This window comes from Amia ocellicauda, chromosome 20 (assembly GCF_036373705.1).
Source record: "Amia ocellicauda isolate fAmiCal2 chromosome 20, fAmiCal2.hap1, whole genome shotgun sequence".
Lineage (NCBI taxonomy): Eukaryota > Metazoa > Chordata > Actinopteri > Amiiformes > Amiidae > Amia > Amia ocellicauda.
The window spans coordinates 1,202,532-1,215,776 of record NC_089869.1 but is presented as its reverse complement, the minus strand read 5'-3'; the positions used below and the strand labels follow the sequence as shown (position 1 = coordinate 1,215,776).

The following is a 13,245-nucleotide window of genomic DNA, read 5'->3' as shown; positions in this document are numbered from 1 at the left end:
AGGTAAAGGAAAAAAATAAATTCACAAAAAGCAGAACCTACTATGCCTGTAATAGCATGCATCATCACTATGTTCAAGGCTACTGGAACAGTTCCTAATTTGCCAGGAAGACGATGCAAGAAATTACCACTATGTGCAGTGAGAAAATTTGTCCAAGATGCTAACTCAAATCCAAGGGCAATGGTTGCAGATCTCCAAGAGACTCTGGCATTACAATATGTATACAGTACCACTCGATGTCAGCTGCATGAATCCTGTGTTAATGGTTGAGTTGAAAGAAAGAAGCCTGTTCTGACAGCACAACACTAAAAGAAGCCAAACTGCTTCTTGGTCCATGTTTGATAAGTTTGACCATGTTTGACCAATAAGGTAGAGAAGAACATCCCCTCTGTGAAATATGGAGGTGGATCTGTAATGCTTTGGGGTTGTTTTACTTTTTCTGGTCCTGGTGTCCTTGCTGGAATCTAGGAAAATATGGATTCAAGCATGTACCAGAATATTTTGTCTAACAACTTGATTTCCTCTCCTAACAAGCTCATGCTTGGTTCAAAATGGATGCAGGCTTTTGATCATTTTCATGTTGGAAAGTCCAGGGCAACAAAGAAAATGGTTACGTGGACACAATTTAACTTTTTAATTGGTCATTGCAATTTCCAGACCTAAATCTCTCCTAACATTTGTGGTTTAAACTTACAAAAAGCAGTTCACAAGTGAAAACCAAGAAGTCTGATGGAGCTGGAGAAATTCTGTCAGGAAGAATGGTCAAGAACAAGTGCCAGAATATTATTAAAGACTACAGGAAACATCTTTTATGTTAAATAATCTGTTTTGCTACAATTTGCCAATGGTATGAATATATCTGCAGACCACTGTATATGGTATACCACACATAATGCTTCAGTATCAAGCAGCCTGGCGACCAGATAAAGAAACCTGCTCTGCTGTCACAGCCTAGCTCCCTTTAATGCCCAGCCATATACTCTGCCACATACAGACCTTTCAGGTTTGACTTGTGATGGATATATTAAGGAATGCATTCATGAAACAGGGGGACTATGTGGGTTTGTTGTGTGGTAGCTATAGATCTACACAAGCAAGGCTTCCTACTCAACAAAAGGGAATTCTCTGCAGGGTACCAGCTAATCCAAGAATAGCCAAACACCACAAAGTATCCTCATTAATAGATTCTTAGATTAACAATCTTCCTCTTTCTTTTGGTTTAAAGTTCAACATCTGTTTCAGCTATTTTCTTCCAAATTGATGCCAATTGTAGTGAGCCAACTATCACCAACCACATTCAACCATTAACCCCTTTCACTGAGGAGGTCTTGCACACTGCAAATAAGTCTGTATCTGTTGCACGCTTCAGAAAAAAGAACAATCTGCTGGAAAACCTGGAGTAAAAGAATATCTAAACAGCGTTGCAATTTAATGGTTCAAAATATTGCACATGATAACCATTTAAATGATTAAAACGCATTGATAACCTAAACAAGACAAAAATTATATATATATATATATATATATATATATATATATTAATCGAGCAGCCAAAAGCAATTTGTGTTGTTTCATCTAAATGGCATTTATTCCTTTTTTATTTTGGCAGGAGATAGAATTCCTGCCCTTTGTCCAAATTGTGCTAATCCCCTTCATAGCTCATTAGCGCCTCGATGCAGCGCCAAGGACTCCTGTCAACTTCCCATCTCTGCACGATCGGCTACCCACTGCCTGCCCCGCGACGAGGGATTTGTTCCGTCTTGTCTGGATTAAATTATGGATCAGGTAAATAAAAAGCTGTCAGTCCATCCCAGTAGAGAGATAGTGCTAAAGCGCCAGAGGCTTTCGTTGCGCACAATTCCACAGCCATCAAAGCACAAAGAGCCTCTGTTTCCATGCTCCTCATTTATTTATTTATGCTATTATTTATTTACTTATCTGGAGATATGTACATATGGCTCCCAGCCTTCTCCCAGCGGTCTGGATCCCTTCCAGACAAACCCTATCTCCAGCCTGGGCTCAGCACATGGCAGTCAGGCTCTTCCCTGCCTGATCCTCCCCCCTGCAACTCTCCTGCATGCCAACAATACACAGAGACAGGCACTGCTTTATGTTTCAACTTCAGGATGGGGTTCATGCCTTTCGAACCTGTAACAATGCAGTGATCCCAATCTCTGGAAGGGGCAGGACAGATGTGAGCCATTCCTGAACTGTCAGCAGACAGGGCTTGACTGAACTCTTTCGCTTTACAAGACTGGCTGCTAAGGGAATAGGCCATCACGGCTGAAATACAATTGCATTCAGATAGATACTTGTACATGATTTAAGAATAAAAAAGCAAAGGACAATATAAAAATACATTTCTGTTTAAGCATCATAGCAATGTATAGTGACTGCAAAATATATAGCACTTAATGCACACCTTAATGTTGATACAGTATCAATACACCAGAAGAGATCCCACTGTATAGTACATGGGCATGCCCCATTTATCTACAATGGCCAAAGAGTAAACAAATCCTTCCATGTGTTCTGTATGTAATCAGTTCCATTAACAGAGAGCTTAATGGTACAGGAGGAACACAAAACATCAGCAAAACCTGACATATTACAATAAATAACCCCCTAAAAAACTTATGCATCAGGCTCTGCATAATAAAATGTTTTTGGATATGCTCTGTTTTATGCAAGTGTTTTTGCCACAATGTCAAGGCTGCTAATCTGCAGAACTCAATCTAAAATCTAAAAGAGGCTCCTTCATGTTGCCCTTACAGAGCCAAAGCAGCATAACAGTAGCTCTGAGACTCTATTATCAAAGCTGCCCACAGAGAGTCGTAGCTGAGAGTGACAATCCTCCTGCACACCACAGCTACTGCACGATTCCTACTGTAAACAATGGAAACCTCCTCAGACACATTGTGGCTCTCTACCCAGTGACTGCCAGAGCTACATAACTTTGAGCTTCTGCAGTACTGCAGAAACGTCAAAGTTGTTTGTTCTCAATCCCAATGTAGCAGAGCTCTCAAGAGAGACTCAGCACTCAGAATCAGCATATGCTCAGTGCAAATTAAATTCCTTTTTATCTTTTCTTTTACAGCAAGTGTCTTGATGGTTTATAAATACATGGATGCAGAGATAGAGTGGATTTAAAGGAAGGAGTTTTTATAAAAAGGCCAGTCATTTGTGCTGGGCTGCACTTGGGGGAAGGCAGGAATCTGTGGTTATAGTTGTAGACTGAAATAAGAGAAAAGATTGGTTTGAGGGTATTCTGTGTTTATAGTGCTGTGATGAACAGTACAAGGCATCAGCTTTTAGAGATAGGAGGGTGACATGCTGCTATTGAAGCAGCCGTTGGTGTGTGACACATAACAGGTCTAAGAAAGCCTGCAGAACTGAGTACCAGTTTTGGTTATACATACTAGGCATTTTTGCCAAAGCGCAAAGCTCTTGTCAAAATTACATTTTGCACCAGGCCAGATATGTCTGAGGTAAATAGTTAAAGGTGGGAGGAACAAGGGAGGTAGGGGGTGGATAATGAAGGGACTGGCAGCTTTTGTGCTGATTTCACACTCATTAGAAAATCTGTCTGAACGGTCAAAAAAGTCAAGTCTGATCGAAATGCTTTTTGACAGGTTCAAATGGGATTCTGCTGTTTCTCCTTCCCCATTTACAAACCTTGTCAACATGGATAAGAGTAGCTCTGGACAGCACCATTGAGAAGTGGATAAGACTTCTAAGACAGTCTGGAACAATCCCCGCTGGCTGGAGGGTTTGGAACGTCTGTACCAGTTACAGCTAAGGGACATGTGAGGACTACCTACTCCAGTAGAGCTGATAGCTTTAAGCATTGATCTCGCTTCACATTAGCTGTCAGGTTATTCCAATTATGAAATCAAGTGGCAATCACCAAATCAATCAGCAATACATAAAACATGACCGAATGTAGAAGAAATTCCTCTCTCTGTCTCTTGCCAGGTCAATTAGATTGTTTAATTTCTTCCCACAATCTGCCGAACAATCAATAACCATGCTTTCAGCTCTTCTTCATCTCCCTCTGTCATGGCCATGCCAACCTCTCTCCCCCCCCCCCCCCCAATATAACACTGTATCCATAATTGAATAATCACTGTTAGTAAGATTGTGTTTAGAGATTGAAAGTACTGGAAGGCAGTCTGACCTGTAATCAGAACAGAGGCACCAGGAGGTAGTATGGATCTAGATTGTTAAATAGGAAATAATAAAATACACTTAAAACAGTGTGATTTTCAACATCAAAATATGTATTTTAAGGCTTTAAGAACGTCAATGCAACAATCAACAGTAAAGAAAATGCTGCACCAGCCTGGATTTTACAAATGTAATCAGTAAATGGGCATTATTATTTTGTGTGGATAGCTGGCAGAGGGATGGACACGTATCCCAAAACACCCAAATTATGCTTCATGTAATGCTAGCTTGTTTTATATTATACGTATGAAAAGAAAAAAGGTGGAAAAGTATGCTGACAATGACCTTAAACTATTAAAACACATCACAACCTTTCATCCCAGACAAAAATAAAAATAAAAAACTAATTTAAGATCAAGACAAAAAGCACACTTTTTATTTTTAATTAGCTTTATAGATTACTTAATACAAAACATTTTAATTGTATTAACTTCTCATTTTCTTTTTAATCTACAGCTTGAGGAAATGTTCAACTACTTTTCAATGCTTAATTTAAAAACTGTCAAATAATTTTACATTGCTGTTAAACTCTGCACTGTGATACATTTACCACTGTTAAGTCACACTTATTCTTACTTCATTATCTAAGTGAAACACTTAAGAAAATATGAAAGATCCATTTTGAATTTATTAGTATTGTACTGTACAATAAAGTGGTAATAGGAGATTTAATTGCGACAGCTTTGGCAAGGTTACTTAGATAATAATTAAAACCCAACTGCAGTTTTTCATAGAGACAACTGCAATGCATTCTAATCTTCACATACAGCATTTGACTTGTAAAAATCACCTTCACATAAATTATCCAGTTGTGGCAGGATATTTCCTATGTAAAGTCATCAATCATCACTTTTATTTTTTTACCCGACTGATCAACATGAAAATCAACAACAATCTCTCTGTTCCCAGCAAGTGACTGCTCACTATTATGTTAAAAATATTATAATTACATGTAACATAATAATCTGATTTATGTGAAAGAGGAAAGTATAACACATAAACATGCTGTCTTGCTACACCAGGGTCAGGGTTTAACTAGGTGCTTTATGCGTGATTCATTATTCTCTTGTGTATGATCTATTCCAATATTTAGAAACCGTAACAGAATGATATCATATTTGTTTTCATCGTTCAGAACTATTTTCAGTGATTGCAAAATTAATATTTAAAACAATGTAAAGCAACAAGCAGGAAAAAAATAGAATGTTTCATTAATCTTTAACTGTGTGCATGTCAGTGATTTTAATCTTTCTCTTAAAAGCACAATCTGTACTCCAGTCTTGCAAACCAGACATAAAAATGTGCTTAATTTTCTACATGATTTAACAATTTTTCATGGAAAAAACACTTTATACTATGAGGAGGAATAATAGCTCTGTAGAGCCACGTGATGATAAAGCTGGGCATTTTTACAGTTTAAACAGCTATTGCCTTTAATAGTAATTGAGTTCAGTGCAGAGAAAGGTGATTTTAATGTAGTTACACTTAATGTTTTTTGCTTTATGTAATTAACAACTGATGATCCATAGAGTAAATCCAAGGAAAGTGACAAAAAGCAGGCGATAAACCAACTATAATCAAATCTGAAAGGGGAAATTCCTTTATTTTTTATCATGGTGTAGGTGTGAAATTATTCAAGGTAGTATTACGACATAATTACAATAAGTGATTTTATTTTCTTCTTTGATATCTTGTTTTGATTTTTAATTTGGGGTCCAAAAAACAAACTAATTATAATGTTTTTAATGTAAAACTGCATCTGAGTCAATTACATGATACAGAGGGACATATATGATAGTCCCACACCAGAACTTAAAGATAAACCTTTAAAATGTTTAACACTGCACACATTGATTTCTTGCACACTGCTTAATATAGTACAAGCATTTATAACACATACAAAAGTATGTCCCTAGGGGCTTCAGTTGACTGGACCAGACAAAATCATTAGAGAGTTCCCTGGTACATCGATGCACTTCAATATTTTTTGTAGGTGTACAAATTCTAAACATTTGCATTTATACTGTCCACATGCTTCTGAGTTTGCACATCTCTACCTGGCAATTTTGAGCAATTTTTCCATTAGGAAAAAACAAAACACCAAGAGATTATAACGCAGACCCTAGACCTATTGTTGTGCTCATTCATCCACAGGGAAGTAATGTGTAGCAGACAGACTGACAGACAGACAAGAGAATACACACAGAATGAATACTCACAGCCTCTCAGTGTTCCGGGGAATATTCCTGGGGACAGCTTTGAGCCCCAGTCCATGGCAATCCACCGTGGTACCACTACAAGTGCAGAGTGCTGGGCAGGCACTAGTATAGACCCCCAACAAGGTGCTCCACAACATTACCCAGAGCCCAGCTTTTGCCAGTCCTGTGCCAGTCCCTCCACTGCCGCATCTTTGGAGAGCCATTCTGAATTTTTAAAAAGCAGCCCTTCAGAAAATCAACTCCCGTTCCCCGTTTATTCCAAGACCCAAGATCCTTCTTCTTTTCTGCAAAAGTCTGTTCCCACCAATGTGTGTTAAAAAAAGAATATCAAGGTGTGTGTATCTTCAGGGGAAACAACTGAATTAGATTACAATAATGCAAAAAGATAATAGGACTGATTGTCCAGGTTTTTGTGTATGTTCAAAAGCTTTCTTTTCTTTACCCCTTTTTTCCAAGCAACCTTGCGATTTTCTTCTTTTTTTCTTTGCTCTCTGTGGAGATGTTTCCCTCTTGCTCTGGTGCGTGCCTACGCTACGTCTCACTCCCTTTCTTTCCAGTCTTCATCTGCCTGCCTGTTTGAGAAGGGAACACGGAGAGAGCAAAAAAAATAAAAAAGCAGTCTCTCTCTTACACACACAGCAGTCATCCATCACAAGGATCCACAAATAGCAGCTCGCCAACTCCTCCTCTGTACCCTCCCCATTCCTCACCCCCGACCCCCCTCCTAACCACCCCCCCTCCCAGAACCCTGCCTGAACTCAGTGTTCATTCTCACAGGCTCTCATCCTGTCTCCCCACAGTGAAGCAACCTGCAACTATCACACTGGCAGGCAGGATCACTCTCTGGAGTCACCAGCATCACAAACATTGGGCTAGTCTGCTTGAGAAGAAAAGAACAGAGGCAGGGGACATAACATATGTCATAAAACAAGCAAACTACCAAAAACATATCTGATGAAAGGTAAGGTTGCAGTATCAATCAGTTTCCCATGAGGGTGGGAGTTTAGACAAAGCTGACTAGCTGGCTTTCAGAGAGAAGGAGAGAGAGTTGCAAGTGTTTGAGGGCAGAGAGTCTTGGGGAAGCAGTTTATGATAGTTAAATCAGACACAGCATGAACTAGAAAGTAAGACTGACCAGGGATATAAAACATAACCTGGTGTTTTTAAGGGTAAAATACAGGACTAGAGAAATTATAGCCTTAAATATGTCTTATAGATATTGTTTTGATTTTAATACTTTAGTTTAGTTTAGTTTTGTTTTTGGTGGGGGTTGAAAAATAGTGTAGCCCTCCCAAGATGGTGGATAGTGACCTAGACGAAACCTGGAGGAAATTTTAATGAATCATTCTCTATTCAATTCCCTAGGGGTGTTCAATGGGTGAAGATCCACATGTCAAAGTAAACCACGCTTGTAAAATAATCACATATTTTTCCATTGAACTAAAAATACAATCAAATATAACATTACATCTCTCTTACACGTTGTTACACTCAATTAGATTTATTTTTAATTCAAGAATGATCTTGCTTCCTTTGCAATTACAAAAAAAGTACTTCCAGCTTATCATGAAAGAACAGTAGAATGATCCAATCTTCTTATCTCTTCCATGTTTATTTTTTTTCTCTAGTGAAAGATAAAGGCTTCTGACACATATACATATATAACTAAACCCATACAAGTTTTTGTTTTTTTTTAAGATTTTTTTTTTGATTAAGAGTGAAAAGCATGAGCTAAACCTTCACCTGTAATACTGCAAATGCTTTTGGCCAGCAAATGGACCATAAGCAGGGCTACGTCATGACCACTTCCAGCCAGCCAGCCATCTGCTGCTAGTGCAGAGTTTGTGCAAAACTTGTCGCTGGATTTAACACTGATTTAGACTGATCTGTCTTTTTGAGTCAACTACACAGTATTCATTCAGAATGCTGGCTAATGCTTTCTATTGCAAAAATATAAAAGCATACATACTCCAAACTCTCATGCATGGTGCATGAGTAAGATTAAGTAAACATAGAAGAATGCATTTAAACAACCCCAATCTGGTTGAAGATTCTTAATGGATAGAAATGTTGAACTGGATTTGGAATGAAAAAAATTGTATTCTATTTCCCTGTCAATCATTTAAATATACCTTCCAGAAATGGACACACCTCTAATTGTATAGCTCGAACATACAGTTATGTTCAGTTGGCACTTATATAGTCAAATGAAAACTGAAAAAAAAAAAAACCTGAAAAATAAATCAGTTTCTATCTTAAATTTTCTTCCTGCTTTTTTGACAAGACAAAAATAGTAGGCCTATATTAAATCGAAAATTAAATCAGCACCTACCCTGAAACTTTTTGTGTGAAATTTCATATTTGCGACTTGTATACAATTTGCAATACAAATATGAATGCATTTGGGTTAAATGCCATTTTCTTCATACTATGTTTGCGTGTGTGTGTGTGTGCGCGCGTGTAATGTCCTTGTCTTATCCATCTAATTTCAATGCACACTCCTTTTTTGGATGTCAGTATCAACAGTAGCTATCCGTGTTAAACAACCCCTGCTCTCCTTTATTAACGGTCACATTTGGCTCAGTAAAGCTGTCACAATGTAATATCCCGTGTATGGTGGAAATCCTTATACGTTTTAAAGATATGTAAATGTGATTTACTAATATATCATAATTCTGTCGAACAATTGATTAAAATTAAACATTTAATTCATCATATGTAGGCTACATCTACATTCACCGCGGGATTTAGAGAATATCCTGCGCTATTTAAATGCATTCGTCAATTTTAACATGATCAAATAAGTATTTTGTTGTTGTTTTGTTTTTAGAAAACAATGTCTGTATTGAGGTGTTCAATGGTTGTAACCGAAAAAAAAAAAAAACACAAGTAATAGTTAAAGTAATAATGATCTCACATACAACATCCAAGTGCATTTTTGTACTTTATAATATATAATAAGTAGGTGCCCCTGTAGGGCACCTGACGACATTTTGAGCAATTTTGGAAACATGAAAGAAATAACAAAAATAGTAATAGTAATAATAATAATGCATGTAACTCTTAATTGAATATGACTATGGCGACTCTTTAAAAAAAAAAAATTAAGCACACATCACTAAATCTTAAAACATAAGATTAGTTAAAGTTAAAACGTATTCACGTCATCCTTGCAATGTCACGTATATTGATTTGTGTGTACTGTACAAAAAGTGTAGTTTAGTTACGTTAAAAGGTTGGTGTTGCTTACATGATTATGAAAACCACTAAGATAGCATTGGATTTTTTATATATGACTTGTTGCGTATGCTTAAAAAGAACAGGTAAGTGGCTAATTACGTCACCAAACTCGAAAGTGAACAGAACTGTGTAAAATGCATTCAAAGTATTGTATAGTGTGCAGAAAAAAATAAAGAAAGAAGTATGTATTCACCCTAGGGATGGAGGTCTTGTCCATTGCTACATTTTGTACAGACGTCTTTCAAGGAAATGAAGCGTTCCGATTTCAATCAATCATGCTAGGAAGGCAGCTGCACAAACCAACTGGATATGAAAACTATAAAGCAACACATAAATACCTTTGTGTAATTTGTTTTCCTCACTGAGTCAATTGAACGACGGACTGCACAGTTCTAAGCAGATATTAGTTTAAATTCGACACTTTAAACCAGTGTCGCACAGAGCGCGGCTTTCGATACAAGTTAATTGTGGGTTCATTCAAATTTCTAGGGTAGTAGCAAAAGGGTGTAATTGTATCCTTAAAATGACACCCGTTTCGCTGTTATTGTTTTTGTTAGATCTTTTAAATGAAATATGACGTAAATACATGATATGTCACGAGAGGAAATAATCGGTACTTAGGTTGTTTTTTAAATCATTTATTTTATGTTGGTCTGACAAAAATGACACAATTGCTCTTACCTTGATCACTACTCCTCCTTGTGGATAGAATCAGTAATGCTTATACATTTGTTATTGTAACCCAGTGGTTCAGTAGTCTAAATTGAAAGCCATTCGAATGTGTAGCGAATGTGTCCATATACTGTGGCCCCACTGCAGTTTGTGTTTACAGTGCTATGAACTACATAAGTTCACACTCTTTATCATATTTTACGAACTTAAAGGGTTCGTCCTTCTAGGAGGACGTTAATAGTGTGAGAGGTAAAAAATAACCTGAATTGTAAAAGATTCACAAACTAAAATGTGGTCAAACTATTATCATATGTACACCCATAACATACTTTGACACCAGAGGGGGTGATAATTCTTTATTCAGTGTTGATGCAAAGTGACAAAAAAATAAATAAATTGTTTTCTGTATTAAAACTGTGAGGCTTATTGACTTACATCTAATGCCTTTGTGGTGTGTAGCTTGGAAACGGTCACGTCTCATATGTCCGAACGTCTTACTCAATTATCTGTGTTTTTATGTGTTTATTTACTATATTAATTAATCAGGCAATCGTAAAGAGCAGTAACTCCATACACGAACATTTCATTTGTACTCGCATCAGCAGGATCATTACAGATTTGAGTAAATGCAATATTGCCTGCAGTCCAATTTAGAAAAATACATATTTTACACAGCTATATTTGGCATTTTAGATATAAGTATAAAGTAAATTCAAAATATAATGCCAGCTGTTAGAATAAATGTATAATTTCATATATTTAGTGAATACCTTTATGACACTAAATATCACATGTAATAATATGTGTAATAACTCCTCTGGAAATGTTATAAGTTTTCTACAATAATATATAAAATATGATACATATTTAAGTATTTACTGCAATAATGATAATAACCTGTATTAATTGTATGCAATTGTATTGATCAATGTTTAATACATAATTGTGATATTAATACATACATGCCGTGTATCATATCCATTATTCAATATAAACAAAGAACATTATAACGGAGATACCACATTTAATATGTAGCAATGACCTTAAACGACAGAGATGAAAGAAATAGTGAAATCATGATGGTTTGTATGTCAAGGAATGGTTTAAATGAACTTTTAAAAGCATTCCAAAAAAATCAATCATATCCACACCAGACAAGTTTTTCCATTCACCCCCACCCCCACCCCCCCCAATGAAAACAAGAGTGCACTACACATCATTGTTATTGTCATGGTTCCCAAGCACTCTCCCAGCTCTCATCTTTCACGTAACATTCTGGAGACCCTTTTGCACTCTTGTTACCACCCTCTGCTCCCATTTGCCCTGCACTTCACAAACCTGGTTTCTGTTCCCTTTTCCCTTCCCTCAGTCAGGGTGAAGTTTTGTCAGTTCACACTGCAATCCTAAGCATTCTCCTTGTACCCTCTCCTTGAAGTCTTGTTTCCGTGACCCCTTGCCTGACTTCCCGACTACGACTTTGGACCTTCCGCATTGCCTTGTTTGTCTGATCCCACGACCCTCGCCTGTGACCATGACCACGTTTCTGCCTTGCCTTCATTGCCCTGATCTGCCAGCACCCGAACCACACCTGTCCGACCACCCTATCCACGCACTGCAATTGGATTCCCTGTTCCCGCGCACTGCGGTCTTGTCTCCGTGACAGTTATCAGGATATTTCTTAGGGAAAGAGTGATAAAACAGATGAATACTACAGGAAAGTATTACAATATTGTTTTTAACTATGCTACATGTCATTTAAGTTTGTAGTAACAGCCTTAAAACCATGCATTCTTTCAAAATGGTTCTCAGTAGCATAATGGGTCTAACTAATAGTGAACCGGTATGTTAAACTTGCCACAATCACTCAAACTTCCATTCTTCAGTATTGGCCTTGAAGACCAAATAAACTTGAATATGTTGACAAATGGTTTCAAAAGAATGTTTGGAAGCAATAGCACCATACTCAAATATAGAGACACAAACCCAACTGCTGTAACCAGAAAGTGGTGCTTCTTATAGTCAGACCATGATTTGTATCTCCTGGTTGGAAAAGTATCCTCAAACAATGTGAAGACTTGCAAGTTAGAAATAGTATTTTGGAGTTGTAAGGCAATTGCTTAAGGTTTGTGTTTATTTATAACACACATACCAGTAGTTTCAAGTTCAAATATAGGTTCCTGTAACTAAGCCAGTGCTTCAGTACATAATACCACATGAGCAGAAGTAACCATGAATTCATTCAGTTTAATTTTTTTCAAAGTAGGTTAATCAAAACAGTGGAGAAGTAAAAAATGTGAAGTTACATTTCTCATGGTAATTCCTGTCAATTGCTGCCTATGGGGGGGGGACAGAAATATGGAAATGCACTATGAAATTTCACTCCAAACTACCCTTCAGAGATATTAAACCATTCTCCAACTGGTTCCACTATATTAACTAAGGTACTGCCAGAGTCCATTCTGGCATAAACCAATTCCACTACATCAAAAGCATCTGCATTAGAATACAAGTGAAGTGTACTCAAACAGACATGACTGATTTTGAAGGTGTAGCCGTACCTCAGACTCATTTAATTACATTAATGCTAGAATCAATATTCAAAGCTCATCTATGCTACAGGGACCAAGGCTGAGGAATCTTTTTTGTTATCATCCTAAGAGTGTTTTATTTAAACCTCTCTTACAAAATCTAAATGCAAAGTGACTCTTAACGCTTAGTTTAAAATGAGAGTCAATGTTTATGCATTTCCGATTTTAAAGTCAGTGACTTTAAAAAGAACTCACCAAATGAACAAAGACAATGGCTGGGATTATATCAAAACTTTGACCCACCCACTAATCGAAAACTACAGAACTGTACTCAGTTGTGGCTTCATTTTCATTAAGAT

The 13,245-nt window shown here is 37.1% G+C and overlaps 1 protein-coding gene across 1 annotated transcript in view; it reads right to left on the bottom strand.

Annotated features, from left to right (window-relative positions):
- LOC136715947 (slit homolog 1 protein) overlaps positions 1–7,015 on the bottom strand; it is a 209,423-nt gene extending 202,408 nt beyond the window's left edge. Inside the window, exon 1 of the mRNA XM_066693370.1 lies at positions 6,447–7,015. Within this exon, the coding sequence (XP_066549467.1) occupies positions 6,447–6,649 (203 nt within the window). The 5' untranslated portion in view covers positions 6,650–7,015. The remainder of the gene's footprint in view (positions 1–6,446) is intronic.
- Between the last annotated feature and the right edge of the window lie 6,230 nt (positions 7,016–13,245).